Source organism: Neoarius graeffei, chromosome 5 (assembly GCF_027579695.1).
Source record: "Neoarius graeffei isolate fNeoGra1 chromosome 5, fNeoGra1.pri, whole genome shotgun sequence".
NCBI classification, from domain to species: Eukaryota; Metazoa; Chordata; class Actinopteri; order Siluriformes; family Ariidae; genus Neoarius; species Neoarius graeffei.
In genome coordinates, this window is record NC_083573.1 from 32,489,035 (window position 1) to 32,507,918 (window position 18,884).

At 40.3% G+C, this 18,884-nt stretch overlaps 1 protein-coding gene across 1 annotated transcript in view; it reads right to left on the reverse strand.

Moving 5' to 3' along the window:
- The window catches only part of si:dkeyp-77h1.4 (uncharacterized), a 51,014-nt gene that overhangs the window by 14,330 nt on the left and 17,800 nt on the right, over nt 1-18,884 (reverse strand). The window contains exons 2-5 of the mRNA XM_060920485.1: nt 6,873-6,925; nt 5,551-5,571; nt 5,163-5,432; nt 983-1,279 (exon numbers count right to left, since the gene is read on the reverse strand). Coding sequence (XP_060776468.1) covers nt 983-1,279; nt 5,163-5,432; nt 5,551-5,571; nt 6,873-6,918 — 634 coding nt within the window. The 5' untranslated portion in view covers nt 6,919-6,925. The remainder of the gene's footprint in view (nt 1-982; nt 1,280-5,162; nt 5,433-5,550; nt 5,572-6,872; nt 6,926-18,884) is intronic.

The window sequence follows — 18,884 nt, forward strand, 5'->3', positions numbered from 1 at the left end:
GAGAAGAAGAATGGAGTTTCAGCAGGTCAGCAATATATTGTGGAGCTTGACCATGTAAGACCCTAAAAGTAAAGACTAAAATCTTAAAATGAATTCTAAAATTTATTGGCAACCAATGAAGAGAAGCCAAGACTGGAGTAATGTGAGATCTTCTATTGGTGCCAGTTAAAAGTCTTGCTGCAGCATTTTGCACGGTCTGAAGACGGTCAAGCAGACAGAGTCAAGCAGACAGAGGAAGTCCGTGTGCGCATGCGCAGGTTTACCTTCTTCTTCTTTTGGGTTTTACAGCAGCTGGCATCCACAATGTTGCATTACTGCCATCTACAGGTTCACCTTTGACCGTGCACTGACAGTTCCATCATTCTGTCGCTAAACGAACAGCTGATCACACCGAGGTGCTCGCCGAGTGCCGATATTTATTAGTTTGGTCCCGCGTTTCCTTTCTTTCGTATATAACATAACGTCTTTTCTTCTTGCTTTCTGTTACTGTACTCAATCTTTCACGTTTCATTCGCACACTCACGTCCACCATCATTCTCTCCTGTTTCAAATTTGTATCCTACAATAGCTTGCGCGAACGGGGAAAGCCCACCAAGTGATGCATGACGTAGTATCTTGTATTGGGTCATGGTGAAGCAGGAAAAAATAGCAGACCTGAACTTGAAAAATCCGAAAGGCCTTTTAGAGACACCTTTAAGTGTCTCTGAAAAAAGCCAAACTGCATTAGCTACATGTGCAGGAATCTTGGTAAGACCTAGTCACCATTTTCAGACTGTTGTTCAGTGTGTTTACGTGAACCTGTCAGACTAACAGCACAGAAATCCCTTGATGTATACACACTCGTACTTATGTTAATGATCAAGACAGTAGTCCTTTTCTACACATGATGACACAACCCAAGATGGTATGGTATATTTATTCAAGGACATAGTACAAGGTAGAGGATTACTACTTCCCACCACCATCTTCTTCTTCTTCTCACCTTTCACATTAAGGCAGATCTTCTTGCTCACTTTCCCATTAGCTTCAGTGATGGTGTAGCTGCCTTCATCAGCTCCAGTCACAGCTTTCAGGGTGAGGTGATGCTTGTTAATGCTGAGTCGGCCCTCGTAACCCTCCTGGAAATTTCCTTCAGCCGTCAGCAGTTCTAACGCCGGATGAGACGTCTGATTGGCCTCCACGGCGCTGGGACGAAAGCCCACGCCGACAGGGGTAGATATACCAACCAGAGAAATATGGAATTGATTTCCATATATCACATTTGTCTCCATTGTGCAATCTGAAGAGAGAAGAAGAGATTTGTAGGAGACAGAGAGAACGAGAGGAAGAGAGATGCAGAGAGACAAAAAGAAAAACGGAAAGCACCAAGGGTGGTTTGACAGAACTGCAATTAACATCCGCATCATTACACCCCCATGTTGTTATCTCCATGCACCCTGTAATAATGCAAACTATTCAGGGCTCATGCTGTATTTTTCTTTGTGTTTCTCTGTGACTATGGCACACTGTACAGAAGACGTAGTACTATTGTGTAGCAGGCTACAATTCATGGAGGTTACACAATACTTTGATGCTACATTATCCCTTTGTGCTTGGATAAAAATAACCCATTTCAGATTTTTATTCCAAGACGAATATATTTTTTAATTTCTCTAATAAAATACAGTAGTAGCTTATACGTGTTAAGAAAATGTGTCAAAATAAATGCCTTCAAAAATAATAAAATGAAATGTTTTAGACATAGATAGCTACTACAAAGACCAATCAACATTAATAAAATAAAGAAGCTCAATATTTGGTGTGACAAATCTTCACTTTAAAAAAAAAAAAATGCATCAGTAGTCTCAGGTACACATTGTGCAGTTTTTTTAAGCAAATTTGCTGGTAAGCTTTTTGAAGCTACTTGTAGGATATGCCACAGTTCTTCTAAAGGCTTTTATGTGGTCTATTACAGTGATGCTTGAAAGTTTGTGAACCCTTTAGAATTTTCTATATTTCTGCATAAATATGACCTAAAACATCATCAGATTTTCACACAAGTCCTAAAAGTAGATAAAGAGAACCCAGTTAAACAAACGAGACAAAAATATTATACTTGGTCATTTATTTATTGAGGGAAATGATCCAATATTACATATCTGTGAGTGGCAAAAGTATGTGAACCTTTGCTTTCAGTATCTGGTGTGACCCCCTTATACAGCAATAACTGCAACTAAACGTTTCCGGTAACTGTTGATCAGTCCTGCACACTGACTTGGAGGAATTTTAGCCCGTTCCTCCATACAGAACAGCTTCAACTCTGGGATGTTGGTGGGTTTCCTCACATGACCTGCTCGCTTCAGGTCCTTCCACAACATTTCGATTGGATTAAGGTCAGGACTTTGACTTGGTCATTCCAAAACATTAACTTTATTCTTCTTTAACCATTCTTTGGTAAAATGACTTGTGTGCTTAGGGTCGTTGTCTTGCTGCAAGACCCACCTTCTCTTGAGATTCAGTTCATGGACAGATGTCCTGACATTCTCCTTTAGAATTCGCTGGTATAATTCAGAATTCATTATTCCATCAATGATGGCAAGCCGTCCTGGCCCAGATACAGCAAAACAGGCCCAAACTATGATACTACCACCACCATGTTTCACAGATGGGATAAGGTTCTTATGCTGGAATGCAGTGTTTTCCTTTCTCCAAACATAACACTTCTCATTTAAAGCAAAAACTTCTATTTTGGTCTCATCCATCCACAAAACATTTTTCCAATAGCCTTCTGGCTTGTCCACGTGATCTTTATCAAACTGCAGACGAGCAGCAATGTTCTTTTTGGAGAGCAGTGGCTTTCTCCTTGCAACCCTGCCATGCACACCATTGTTGTTCAGTGTTCTCCTGATGGTGGACTCATGAACATTAACATTAGCCAATGTGAGAGAGGCCTTCAGTTGCTTAGAAGTTATCCTGGGGTCCTTTGTGACCTTGCCAACTATTACATGCCTTGCTCTTGGAGTGATCTTTGTTGGTCGACCACTCCTGAGGAGGCTAACAATGGTCTTGAATTTCCTCCATTTGTTCACAATCTGTCTGACTGTGGATTGGTGGAGTCCAAACTCTTTAGAGGTGGTTTTGTAACCTTTTCCAGCCTGATGAGCATCAACAACGCTTTTTCTGAGGTCCTCAGAAATCTCCTTTGTTCATGCCATGATACACTTCCACAAACATGTGTTGTGAAGATCAGACTTTGATAGATCCCTGTTCTTTAAATAAAACAGGGTGCCCACTCACACCTGATTGTCATCCCATTGATTGAAAACACCTGACTTTAATTTCACCTTCAAATTAACTGCTAATCCTAGAGGTTCACATACTTTTGCCACTCACAGATATGTAATATTGGACCATTTTCCTCAATAAATAAATGACCAAGTATAATATTTTTGTCTCATTTGTTTAACTGGGTTCTCTTTATCTACTTTTAGGACTTGTGTGAAAATCTGATGATGTTTTAGGTCATATTTATGCAGGAATATAGAAAATTCTAAAGGGTTCACAAAATTTCAAGCACCACTGTATCACTTTATCAAGTATTTAAAAGAAACAGAAATAGCTAAAAGAATCCCCCCCCCCCCCCCTCCACACTCCAGCCCAGTCGGTGGCAGTAATGCACCTTTAAGTTGATTTTTCAACCACCAAAAAACCCTAAAGAAGAAGAAGAAGAAAATGGTGGTGCGTGTTGCTGAACCAACCAAGGATGAAATAAAAATTGTACTTGAAAACAAAACCACACAAAATACAAAAAAAGAAGCAACAAAATATGGAATAAAAGTATTTGATGGTAAGAACGTATCTTTTTTATTTTTAAAGAATTATTATTATCGCATTTTTTCACAAATTGCTCCTGTCATTTCGCCGGTTTATTTACATTCTAAGCAGAAATGATTTTCTCAGACGTTTTGTATAAAGTTTTTATTTATCGAATTTGCAACAACTAAAAATAAAAATGCTCAGTTTCTCAAAATCCAGTGAATGCGGATAGAATAAAACAGTTATTCCACTCAATGTCGTCGTACATGGCCTATAGCCGACTCGGCGTTACGTGCTTCGTCAACTATCAGCTCATGTACGACGAGATTAAGTGGAATAACTGTTAAATATGTTACTGCCTTTACTGGCATACATTTTTTTTGTTCTCTCAATAATGAAGAATCAAATAAATAAATAAACAAACATCGAAGACAAAGTTGTATTAAAAGAATTTAGGTGCCTAAGACTTTTGCACGGTACTGTATAAGTTTTAAAATGACTTTGTATTCCAATTACTTTGTGTATGTTTGCTTGTGAGACCCTTATGTGAGCAAAATAAATAAAATAAATTAAAATACAATAAAATAAACCCTAACAGTTTGAAATCTTTGGTAATAAGGATGTGGTTAAGCGCCGGCTGTGAACAGGAGGACCATAAGAGAGAGTGACAATGACATGAGAAGCTGAAATTGAACTTGACCATGAATAGACTGATGGCACCATTAGCAATTATAAAATAAAATAAAAACCCCTGCATATTTCCCTCGAATATGTTCTGGTCTTTTTAATCTGAGTGAAACAAATACATTAAAACTTTATTTTGTTTCCCATCATGCTCCATCCATTCTACATGAAACTGCTTTTTTTCCCTTTAAAAATTCTTACACTGCTAATATTTATTAAATATTTACCGCAAGCTGGCCTAGTGGTTAGCGTGTCCGCTTCTCAACCAGGAGATCATGAGTTCTACTTGCAGTCGGGTCATACCAAAGACCATCATAAAAATGGTACCTACTGCCATCTGGCGAGGCACGCTGCAATACAGATGTGAGTAGGGAGTCAAACTCTTGCGGTTACCAGATGACCAGCCCCCCACTGTAACCCTAGCTGTATAATAGGTGAGAGGCCGAGGGCTACAGAAGCGGAGATTGGCGCCACCCAATGCGCCTTAAAAGACTGATTAGGACTGGGATGGGAGACTGTTTGGGAAGACTAGATCCTGGCACAGGAGGGAATTTGACTTGGATTTTTTAAAACATTTTTCCCCACAAAAGATAGTGCTACAAAATCAAAAGAGATGGATCGAAAGAACATCCATCGTTAGCCTGTGAAAGAACTCAATTGAGCTGAGCTGAGCTGAGCGTCACCTCTGACGATGAGATTGAGCTGCTTGACGTCCTCAGGGTTTTGCTCAGTTTTGATGATGTACAGTCCCTCATCGCTTTCTCCAACGTTCTCCAGAATCAGGTGGCTCAGAGCCTGGTTCAGTTTGAGCCGCGGGTTTACCACCTCCCCGTTCTTCATCATCTCCAACTCCCGGCCTGCTGGACCAATCCTGGGCTTGAAGATCACGTTAACACCGCCCGCTGGCAAAAGGATATGATAATCCTCGCCCAAAAACACCACCTCCTCTTTCACTAAGAAAGACCAAAGCACGTTAAGATCGATACTGATGTACTGTATTACAGTGAGGATTGTAGTGCTTTGACTTAGACTGTAAATGTTTATTATTTCTTGCATGGACAGAAATCTTACCATTCAAAGTCTCAGAGAAAGCTGAAAAGTGAGGGACGTCAGTAAGTTAATACTCAAGTCAATACGTCAATCGTTTAATTACATGATCGCATTATCAATCAAATGTTTAAACACACCTGCTCAGAGGAGGGTTTGCTTGAAACTGATTTTTATTAGTGGAGACATTAACACTATGACATAATCCATATACACTACCGTTCAAAAGTTTGGGGTCACTTTGAAATTTCCTTACTTTTGAAAGAAAAGCACTGTTCTTTTCAATGAAGATCACTTTAAACTAATCAGAAATCCACTCTGGGGCGGCACAGTGGTGTAGTGGTTAGCGCTGTCGCCTCACAGCAAGAAGGTCCTGGGTTCGAGCCCCGGGGCCGGCGAGGGCCTTTCTGTGTGGAGTTTGCATGTTCTCCCCGTGTCCGCGTGGGTTTCCTCCGGGTGCTCCGGTTTCCCCCACAGTCCAAAGACATGCAGGTTAGGTTAACTGGTGACTCTAAATTGACCGTAGGTGTGAATGTGAGTGTGAATGGTTGTCTGTGTCTATGTGTCAGCCCTGTGATGACCTGGCAACTTGTCCAGGGTGTACCCCGCCTTTCGCCCGTAGTCAGCTGGGATAGGCTCCAGCTTGCCTGCGACCCTGTAGAAGGATAAAGCGGCTAGAGATAATGAGATGAGATGAGAAATCCACTCTATACATTGCTAATGTGCTAAATGACTATTCTAGCTGCAAATGTGTGGTTTTTGGTGCAATATCTCCATAGGTGTATAGAGGCCCATTTCCAGCAACTCTCACTCCAGTGTTCTAATGGTACAATGTGTTTGCTCATTGCCTCAGAAGGCTAATGGATGATTAGAAAACCCTTGTACAATCATGTTGGCACAGCTGAAAACAGTTGAGCTCTTTAGAGAAGCTATAAAACTGACCTTCCTTTGAGCAGATTGAGTTTCTGGAGCATCACATTTGTGGGGTCGATTAAATGCTCAAAATGGCCAGAAAAATGTCTCGACTATATTTTCTATTCATTTTACAACTTATGGTGGGAAATAAAAGTGTGACTTTTCATGGAAAACACAAAATTGTCTGGGTGACCCCAAACTTTTGAATGGTAGTGTACAATGTAAAATAGTGAAGTAAAGTAACTAAAATGATCTTACATCTTTCTTAGAAACAAATTTTAAGCAGAAGCGTTTATCAAGATTCAATCCAGTTAGCCCAAACGTTTGACTGCTAGTGTACGTAATGTTAAATATTTTCTTCAAGACAGCTCACTTATCAATGTTATCATAAACAATGATCACGAATGATGAAAAAAAATCGCATTTCTTACCCACACACAGCAGTATGCTGAAGCCCACGACTCTCAGGCTCTCCATGTCGGATCTGAGTAGAGAGACAGAAGTGTAATTTAATCATCATCATGGAAAGATCACAGTCGTATTAGTATCCAACAATCAGAGAACGGATTCAGTTAACACTTTATTAAATATGCACTGGTACACGTTTATTGTCTCACACTTTTTTTTTTTTTTGCATTGACAGCTAATTTGTCCCATTCGTGTAATGACCGGGAGTAATAATGCTTGTTTAGGGCAGTGTTGCTGGTTTATCTCATTACAAAACTCCATACTGCATGTTCAGAATCACGGGAGTCCGGGCCTTGCTGCATTTACTGCTGATCCAAGGCTGTCCATTGATTTGTCCATCTGTACTGCAGGACACAGCGATTAACGAAGAATAATGTATTTGCTCTTAAGCAGTTTGATTTTGATGTTATTTGGGATTATCAGTGACTTTACCTGCTTTCCTGTGTTCTTCTACAGAGCAGGGTGCACTGCTTTTCCTAAACCATACATACATTGTACTGAAGAGCGCTGAGTAAATGTGTGGAAATCACTACATTAAAGGAGCTACAAAAACAAGACATAGTGTAAGACCAGTACAGCAGGAGAACACCGAGGACGTTTCATCTGCGCTGTGGAATGGCATGAATCAGACTGAATGTACAACCTGTGGGAGATAAACGTAAAAAAATAATGAACATGTGGGTCTGACCTACAACAAATAACTCTCTCTCTCTATTTATCTGTCTCTTTCCATCTCTCTCTCCTTCTCTCACGCTGTCCATCTCTCTCTCTCTGTGTATACATATTTCCCTCTCTTTCTCTCCATCTCTGTCTCTCTATACAGTGGTGCTTAAAAGTTTGTGAACCCTTTAGAATGTTCCATATTTCTGCATAAATATGACCTAAAACAACATAAGATTTTCACACAAGCCCTAAAAGTAGATAAAGAGAACCCAGTTAAACAAATGAGACAAAAATATTATACTTGGTCATGTATTTATTGAGGGAAATGATCCAGTATTACATATCTGTAAGTGGCAAAAGTATGTGAATCTTTGCTTTCAGTATCTGGTGTGACCCCCTTGTGCAGCAATAACTGCAACTAAATGTTTCCGGTAACTGTTGATCAGTCCTGCACACCGGCTTGGAGGAATTTTAGCCCGTTCCTCCGTACAGAACAGCTTCAACTCTGGGATGTTGGTGGGTTTCCTCACATGAACCGCTTGCTTCAGGTCCTTCCACAACATTTCCATTGGATTAAGGTCAGGACTTTGACTTGGCCATTCCAAAACATTAACTTTATTCTTCTTTAACCATTCTTTGGTAAAATGACTTGTGTGCTTAGGGTCGTTGTCTTGCTGCATGACCCACCTTCTCTTGAGATTCAGTTCATGGACAGATGTCCTGACATTTTCCTTTAGAATTCGTTGGTATAATTCAGAATTCATTGTTCCATCAATGATGCCAAGCCGTCCTGGCCCAGATGCAGCAAAACAGGCCCAAACCATGATACTACCACCACCATGTTTCACAGATGGGATAAGGTTCTTATGCTGGAATGCAGTGTTTTCCTTTCTCCAAACATAACGCTTCTCATTTAAAGCAAAAAGTTCTATTTTGGTCTCATCCATCCACAAAACATTTTTCCAATAGCCTTCTGGCTTGTCTGCGTGATCTTTAGCAAACTGTAGACGAGCAGCAATGTTCTTTTTGGAGAGCAGTAGCTTTCTCCTTGCAACCCTGCCATGCACACCATTGTTGTTCAGTGTTCTCCTGATGGTGGACTCATGAACATTAACATTAGTCAATGTGAGAGAGGCCTTCAGTTGCTTAGAAGTTACCCTGGGGTCCTTTGTGACCTCGCCGACTATTACACGCCTTGCTCTTGGAGTGATCTTTGTTGGTCAACCACTCCTGGGGAGGCTAACAATGGTCTTGAATTTCCTCCATTTGTACACAATCTATCTGACTGTGGATTGGTGGAGTCCAAACTCTTTAGAGATGGTTTTGTAACCTTTTCCAGCCTGATGAGCATCAACAACGCTTTTTCTGAGGTCCTCAGAAATCTCCTTTGTTCATGCCATGATACACTTCCACAAACATGGGTTATGAAGATCAGACTTTGATAGATCCCTGTTCTTTAAATAAAACAGGGTGCCCGCTCACACCTGACTGTCATCCCATTGATTGAAAACACCTGACTCTAATTTCACCTTCAAACTAACTGCTAATCCTAGAGGTTCACATACTTTTGCCACTCACAGATATGTAATATTGGATCATTTTCCTCAATAAATAAATGACCAAGTATAATATTTTTGTCTCATTTGTTTAACTGGGTTCTCTTTATCTACTTTTAGGACTTGTGTGAAAATCTGATGATGTTTTAGGTCATATTTATGCAGAAATATAGAAAATTCTAAAGGGTTCACAAACTTTCAAGCACCACTGTATATATACATTTATCCGTCTCTTTCCATCTCTCTCTCTCTCGCCATCTCTCTCTCTCTTTCCCTCTCTCTGTCTCTCATATATATATTTATTTGTCTCTTTCCATCTCTCTCCTTCTCTCATGCTGTCCATCTCTCTCTCGCTATCTCTCTCTCCATGTCTCTCTCTCCATCTCTCGCTCTTTCTCCATGTCTCTCTCTCCATCTAGCTCTCTCCATGTCTTGCTCTCTTTATCCATCTCTCTCTCTTGCGCTCTCTCTCTCTCCATGTCGCTCTCTCCATGTCTTGCTTTCTCCATCTCTCTCTCTCTCTGTCTCTCTCATTCTCTCAAATTTTTCTTCATCAGTGTCTCTGTCACTCCTTATCTATCTCGCTGGATGTAAAATATTCTTAAATTCTTAAAGTTAAACTTACTTTAATAAAGTATGTAAACCGGTTGCTTTAAAAACACAAAGTACTGTGGAACAGGAATTGTATGTTGTACTAACAAACAAATAAGCATTTGTTTCGGCACATCTAATTGAAGAGAAGAATACTTCTGTTCATTTTTAAACACTGGTTTTGTTGTTTTTTAAACAAGCCATGCTGTCAGTTACTCAGACCAGAGAGAGTAAATAAAATAATGATCTCTCTCTCTCTCTCTCTCTCTCTCTCCTGATACACACATTCCTTCTGCCGGATGTGATTTTGCTCCCAGATCCTGACTCACGCGCTGCTGTTGTGGATGCTCCCACATGGATACTCTAAAGATTGCATGTCCCAAAACGTATTATTCCCACTTAGTTCTGCTTGACTTCATAGTATACTGCCATGGAAGACGTATGATTTCTTATCCCGCTCTCTGTTTTCACCCAGAAGAGGACATGTTTCCTTTTGACTCTGGTTCCTCTCAACATTTCTTCCTCATGTCGTCTCAGAGAGATTTTCCTCACCACAGTTCCCTCTGGTTTGCTCATTAGGGATCTAAATATAAATCTTCATTTCTGCTTTATGTGCAGCAATGTCTGCTGTAAAAGTGATACTCCAACTGAAATGAATCGAAATTGCATAATTTATTTACTGAACAATTTATTTTATTTATTATACATTTATTTATTTTTATATCATGTATAAACAAATGTACTGAAAAGCTCGAGAAAATGTAGAGTGTTTTCTTACATAATTCATACTGTCCTGAATTTAAAAGACAGTCATGAACACACACACACACACACACACACACAGATTTGGGTGTTAAACTACAGCATTTTAAATTGTATATTATATTATCGAAAATACATATATACCTGCACACAAAAGAACAAAAAACACAACTGATCCCTTTTGTCCAATCTGATTATATCTACTGCAGTAGTGTTGTTTTACTCTGATACTGCACCACTGTTGAGAAAATGCCTTAAACACACGGGCTATCAAAAAACAAACAAAGGCAAATTTCCAGAATTTTCAACAGCCTCTATAAAGCACCCACATTCAGCTCTCCTACTCCTTTACAAACTTTTAAATCTTTAACTCTCCGACTGCAATTTGATGAATATCTTCAGGCATCTTTGACCAGGTCTGTATCTCATAAGGTTAGGTTTTAACCCCTTATAAAATACTAAAACATGAAACTAGAAGGGCACTCGGTAGAGTGATGATACCTCCACCAAGCCACATATCGACATCAAAATCAAATCATTTGAACCTAGAAAAGCACGCTAGCAAACTGATCCAAAATGTAGACAAAGGCAGAGTCGAAAAACAGGCCATGGTCGACTGAGGCAGAGACAGGATATCAGAGGTAATACAATACTCACAGTCCAAAAACACAAACGGTGCCAAAACCAGAAAAACGATACAGAAATGCAAGGTTCTTGCAAAGTCTGTATGTTACTGAGAGTCCTTTTATGTATGCGCTGTGATTGCGCTCTAATCAGGAACAGGTGCATGGTAATTAGACCTAATGGCACTGTGCATGCATTGCTGTTTAGAACACACACTGCACGCGCCAAGATATTTATGCAGTATATAGATATTTAGGCAGTGTCTAAAAGTGGACCTCCTGATGAGTTTATGAGCAAAATATTTGCAAAGGCAAAAAATCAACCTGAATAGAATAATAATATTAGACCATATGAACCATTGAGGGCGGCACGGTGGTGTAGTGGTTAGCACTGTCACCTCACAGTAAGAAGGTCCGGGTTCGAGCCCCGTGGCCAGCAAGGGCCTTTCTGTGTGGAGTTTGCATGTTCTCCCCGTGTCCGCGTGGGTTTCCTCCGGGTGCTCCGGTTTCCCCCACAGTCCAAAGACATGCAGGTTAGGTTAACTGGTGACTCTAAATTGACCGTAGGTGTGAATGTGAGTGTGAATGGTTGTCTGTGTCTATGTGTCAGCCCTGTGATGACCTGGCGACTTGTCCAGGGTGTACCCCGCCTTTCGCCCGTAGTCAGCTGGGATAGGCTCCAGCTTGCCTGCGACCCTGTAGAACAGGATAAAGCGGCTCGAGATAATGAGATGAGATGAACCATTGAATTGTGTCGTGTAATGTAGTGTATTTTGTGTCAATAAATTGCTGCATTGTCTTGTGACAGTGATATCAATAATGAGATACGCATCGCAGTTACGAATACATATTTATTCCTTTCTTTGACACCGCATACCATGCTCCAGAAACAACATTTATTATGGTGTGACTCTGTTGGGCGCCTGGTGGACAGCAGTGAACCAGCGCTTTCACTTTACATCATTACTGTATAGTTACCATCCAATATCAAACTTGATGTCAAACAGTTGTCTGGTTACATCTCTCATGTCAGCACTCGGAGCGTGCAGTGTGTGCTCTAAATAGCAATGCACGCACAGTGCCATTAGGACTAATTACCATGCATCTGTTCCTGATTAGAGTGCAATCACAGCGCATACATAAAAGGACTCTCAGTAACACACAGACTTTGCGGGAGCCTTGTATTTCTGTATCTGACCCCGTTTGTGTTTTTGAACTGTGAGTATTGTATTATCTCTGATATCCTGTCTCTGCCTCACTTGACCATGGCCTGTTTTTCGACTCTGCCTTTGTCTCAGTTTTGGATCAGTTCGCTAGCATGTTTTCAATAAAACCCTTCCTGCACTTACATTCCTCTATCGCCTTTACATGACAGAAACTGTCAATTGCCCAACAAGCTAGTGGACTAATAAAACTGTTTTAACTGTTTTTATATGAAACTGTTGTGAATATTTTCTGTAAAATGTGTTCGTAAATAATCCCACATTATTTTTTAAAGAGCAAATTAAAAATAAGCCCTGGATAAAAACCTATCTAGCTTATGTAAATAAAAATGAAAATTTTGTTGTCCGGTGGTCAAGTGTTTATGAGATACGTTGCCTTGCATTTTCAGTTGGGTTCCCTGTGGTGGTACACGGACATCGTACGGTTGCAAAAGCCATCAAAAATCAGGTCAATGCATTTCTATATTCTCTTAAGTATGGAATTTTGTTACTAAAGCTGTACACCAGGGCGGCACGGTGGTGTAGTGGTTAGCGCTGTCGCCTCACAGCAAGAAGGTCCGGGTTCGAGCCCCGTGGCCGGCGAGGGCCTTTCTGTGCGGAGTTTGCATGTTCTCCCCATGTCCGTGTGGGTTTTCTCCGGGTGCTCCAATTTCCCCCACAGTCTAAAAACATGCAGGTTAGGTTAACTGGTGACTCTAAATTGACCATAGGTGTGAGTGTGAATGGTTGTCTGTGTCTATGTGTCAGCCCTGTGATGACCTGGCGACTTGTCCAGGGTGTACCCTGCCTTTCGCCCGCAGTCAGCTGGGATAGGCTCCAGCTTGCCTGCGACCCTGTAGAACAGGATAAAGCGGCTAGAGATAATGAGATGAGATGAGATTGGATCCACATACATATCCGGATTATAATCAATTGTTCCGTGGCCCATGGCTCACCTTTCCTCCAAATTTCATCAAAATTTGTTCACTACTTTTTGAGTTACGTTGGGAACAGACAAACAAATAAAAAAACTAACTAACTAACATAACCTCCTGAGTTATCAGAAATTAAATAAGCATCTGTAATTTGAGGAACAGGAAAATGGGTATATTACTGTATTTACAGTTGTCTTCGATGTTTGAAATGTTAATTTGGCTATTTAATCACGTTTAGTTAAAAAAAATTGGCAAAGCTATTTGTGTTTCAGAGGACAAATGCTAATGATTTTTTGTTATTTTTGTTGAACAAAGTAACAAAGTCAACCATTGTTTTATTACATAGTCATCCAAAAACTCAGACTGTTCAGTTGGAGCGTCATTTGCGCCTACGTAAGCATCTACAACGTCAGCCTCAGCATAAGACAGGAGACAACTCTGAATAGACGAGAGTCTCCTAGAAATGTCAAGCATGTGGATGTGAGGCAAATAACAAACTGCTTGGCTCAGAAGATTGCTTTGAGAATTCATTTACCAATCACAAGGACTTTGACAGAGTCTGGTATTACTGAGAAAGGCATGACGATCCACTAAGGATTACAGTCGGATCATGGTATCGCTATAAGCAAAGGACAGGAAAGAGTAGAAACAGCAAACGTAATAGATGACCTAAACAGGAATCGTTTATTAATTGATTAATTTAGCTAATAGCTTAATCAAAAGTGAGACAGAATCTAATCCAAGCAACGAACTGGGCTGAGTTTCTCTAAAACACTGCATTGTTACAGTAAGAACATCTTAACTGGGAAGAGTGTGTAGTGTGACGCTCATGTTACCATTTGACAGTTATCTTTGTGCTACAATGCTTTTGGCGAAACTCAACCATGAGTGGCTGAGCTTGAAGAATTTTGCGCCAGGAGTTCTGCGAGACTTTTATCTTGTAACTTTCTTCTTAGTAATACAGAATTTTTACCTCCATTTGTTTATTTGACTGTTCCGAACATAACTCAAAAAGTAGTGAACAGATTTTGATGAAATTTGGAGGAAAGCTGAGCTACGGGCCAAAGAACAACTGATTAGATTTTGACACAAATCTGGATATATATACCGTATATACAGTACTGTACAAAAGTCTTAGGCACCCTATTTTTTTCATACAAACTTTGTTATAGATTTCTATTTTATGACTTCTACATTATCAAGTCAAAACATTACAAAAGCATTTTAGAGTACAAACGTTCATTTTCCAGCACAAAATTAAATGTTACGGAAAAAAAAAAGTTTGTATCTGAGCAGCATATTACATAAGAGACCACTATTCAGATTTAAAAAGAAAAGGCTGCTGGGTTTTGGTGCAAAATGAAGAAGCAAGTGTGACAAAGTGTCCAGAAGGGCTGTGGCTGGTTCTGGAAGACGCTCAGTAAAACCTACAGCTCATTTCCGCATAAAACTGCACTCATTGTATCTGAGACGACTATTTTTAATAAAGGCAAAGCATCGTCTCACACCAAATATTGACTTTGTTTCATTTATTATGGCTTACTGATTACTTTTGATAGTATTTTTTAAATATTGAAACATTTCATTTTGTTTCATTTCATTTCATTTTTAAGCCATTTTTGCTCTACAGCATTTCTTTACATGTGCCCAAGACTTTTGCACAGCACTGTATATGCGGATCCAGAATTTTTTTTATTTGTTCCCAACATAACTCAAAAAGTAGTGAACAGATTTTGACAAAATTTGGTGTACAGCTTTAGTATTATCCTATTTTCAAGTGACTTGATTTTGATGTTGATAATATATGGCTTAGCGGAGGTATACACTCTACCGAATGCCCTTCTAGTTACCACTGAGATAGAAAAGGTTATGCGGCAGGGTGAAATGGTAGAGAAACAATACAAAGTAGATGAGAGGAAAGATAAAGAAGGAGACGGATTAAAAACGTAGGAAGTCAGTAGACAAGAGTGCCAAAAAATGAATCGGGTGTGTTTTGACAGCCGAAGCATGACATGGAAAACCATTCTGCTACATGAAGTATTGCTTGCCTCTGACTTGCTTTTACTGCACTTCAGCTGAATAGGTTGATAGATTGGGGTACAGAAGGCAGATCCATTAAAACATACATAGAAAGGTTGATGAGGAATGCTGTGGGTTGTGCTGAAGAAGGTGGCTAAGTTCTTGAGGATGCTCCTACAGCCCTGAGCTTCAGGAATAAATATCCTGTATACATAGATCATCCCTTATATCTTCCAGGTGCCTCTCAAGAGACTGGCTTCTCGATTACGCTTTCCCTACACATCAATCTTACACATTATCAACTCCCAAGTCCTTCTTTAGGGCGGGCACGCACGCACGCACGCACGCACGCACTATCTAATCTATCTATCTATCTATCTATCTATCTATCTATCTATCTATCTATCTATCTATCTATCTATCTAACTAACAATATGAGCTGATAGCCGATTCGATGCGTAGTGCCGAGTTGGCTATAAGCCATGTACGATGAGATTGAGTGGAATAACTGTTTTATTCTATCCACATTCAGTAGATTTTGAGAAACAGAGCATTTTTATTTCAATTTTTTTGCAAATTTGATCAGTGAAAACTTTATACAAAACGGCCAACATAATAATTTTCGCTTAGAATGTAAACAAACCGGCGAAATTACATGAGCCATTTGTGAAAAATGCGATGATAATAATAATAATTCTTGAACAATAATTTTTAAAAGATATGTTCCATCCATCCATTATCTGTAGCCACTTATCCTGTCCTACAAGGTCGTAGGCAAGCTGGAGCATATCCCAGCTGACTATGGGTGAGAGGTGGGGTACACCCTGGACAAGTCGCCAGGTCATCACAGGGCTGACACTAATGGCCCTTTTCCACTACCCTTTTTCAGCTCACTTCAGCTCGCTTCAGCTCACTTCAGCCCGACACGGCTCGCGTTTCGACTGCCTTAGAACAGCACGACTCAGCTTGCTTCAGCCCTGCTTAGCACCCAAAACTCACACGGTTTTGGAGTGGGGCTGAAGCGAGCCAAACTGAGCTGAATGAGGCTGGGGGCGTGAGCAGACACTCCCCTGTGCACTGATTGGTGAGGAGGGGTGTCCTCACATGCCCACACACGCCCCGCGAGCACGCTGGGATCTGTAAACACCGTAAACCCGGAAGAAGAATGATTACGAATTACGAGAATTTCTGAAGCCTTATGCGCCTCGCCTCATCTATATGCTCTTGCCAGTATCTGTTGGCGTTGTCGGTGACAACAAGCCACAGTACCAAGACCAGCAACACTAACGACTCCATGTCCTCCATGTTTATTGTTTACTATCCGGGTCGTGAGACTACCGCTTAAAAGATCACTGATGTCACTGTTTGCACCGCTTAACGACATCACGTGACGTCCACCCACTTTCGCTAACTCCACCCAATGTGTCCACCCACTTCCAGCCAGCACGGTTCAGCGCGGTTGTAGTCGAAATGCAACTCCAACAGCCCCACTCAGCTCGACTCAGCCCGACTCAGCCGCGTTTGTAGTGGAAAAGCGGCAATAGACACAGACAACCATTCACACCTACGGTCAATTTAGAGTCACCAGTTAACCTAACCTGCATGCCTTTGGACTGTGGGGGAAACCGGAGCACCCAGAGGAAACCCATGCGGACACGGGGAGAACATGCAAACTCCGCACAGAAAGGCCCTCGCCAGCCACTGGGCTCGAACCCGGACCTTCTTGCTGTGAGGTGACAGTGCTAACCACTACAACACCGTGCCGCCCTTAAAATATATGTTCTTACCATCAAATACTTTTCTTTCATATTTTGTTGCTTTTTCTCTGTATTTTGTTTTCGAGTAGAGTTTTTATTTTGTCCTCGGTTGGTTCAGCAAGAATTTTCAGCAAGATTTTGTTTTTCTCTACTCACGGTATATGAGCTGATAGCCTAGTAGTAGAGTAGCTAATCAGAGCATGCGACTGCTCATATCCAGTGAATGTGAATAGAATATAATGGTACATAATGATTATCAATGGTTCATGAATGTGCTTTAATATAGTACTCTGAAACAATATAATATAGTCACAATATAGTATTTTGTCCATATTGTGCAAGCTTATAATGCAGTACTCCCAAACCAAAGACTGCATAAAAGGGGGAAAAAACACCTGATATTATTCAGGTGCTGTTGTTAAGACTGTCATGAATTCCACTAAGTACCAAGATATTTTAATTCAGTATCAAGTTGCCTCTGCCAAAAGGTTACAGCTTGGCCATAACTGGCTGTTTCAACAAAAATAATGGCCCTAGAAATACATCCAAATCAGCACAGAAATGGTGAATTGAAGACAAAGATTATCTACACAAACCTAAGAATATAAAGGAGCTTGGAATGTTCTGTATGGAGGAGGATCCAAGAGCCCTCGATATTCATTCATTTATTTATTCATTCATCCATTCATTGATGCTAAAATGTCCATATCTGCTCAAAATATCTTTTCAAATATTAGTTAATTTTTGGCTTGTTTTCACGCCGATAAAGTTGACTGTATCTTTATACAGTACACTCACTGGCCACTTTTTAAAGATATTTTTATTGAAGTCTTTTTATGTATAATTTCACAAACAAGACAAACAAAGGAACAGACATACAAAATCAGAACCCCTCACCAACCCCCACCCTCAGCCCTGGTACGGTAAAAAATAAATAAATAAATACATTATATATATATATATATATATATATATATATATATATATATATATATATATGTATGTATATCTCATCTCATCTCATTATCTCTAGCCGCTTTATCCTGTTCTACAGGGTCGCAGGCAAGCTGGAGCCTATCCCAGCTGACTACGGGCGAAAGGCGGGGTACACCCTGGACAAGTCGCCAGGTCATCACAGGGCTGACACATAGATACAGACAACCATTCACACTCACATTCACACCTACGATCAATTTAGAGTCACCAGTTAACCTAACCTGCATGTCTTTGGACTGTGGGGGAAACCGGAGCACCCGGAGGAAACCCACGCGGACACGGGGAGAACATGCAAACTCCACACAGAAAGGCCCTCACTGGCCACGGGGCTCGAACCCGGACCTTCTTGCTGTGAGGCGACAGCGCTAACCACTACACCACCGTGCCGCCCCATATATATATATATATATATATATATATATATATATATATATATGAATTCACCTTTGGTTACATCTGAAAATCAAAATAAAATACAATCAAATGACGTATGAGGTCCCAAATAATCATAAAATCATAGAAGTTTAGTAGACAAAATAGTAAAGGGGAGCAAGTTATATACTGACGTACTAATTAAAGTAATGTAATGATGGTAGTAAGGCCAAGAAAGAGCCCCATATCTTTTCATACTTCTCTGGGTTCCTCCTCACACTGAATAAGATTTTTTCAGGTGTGTTGTAGGATGTTAATTCATTTAACCATTGTCTCTGCGATGGAGAAAACTCTGATTTCCAATTCTGCAAAATACATTTTTTACCAGCTGTACCTGCAAGTAATATGAAATATTTTTTAGTAAAGCTTACATCTAGAGTTTGTATATCTCCCAGAATCCATATCCTCAGGTCAGGGGGAATCTTGCCATTTGTAGTTT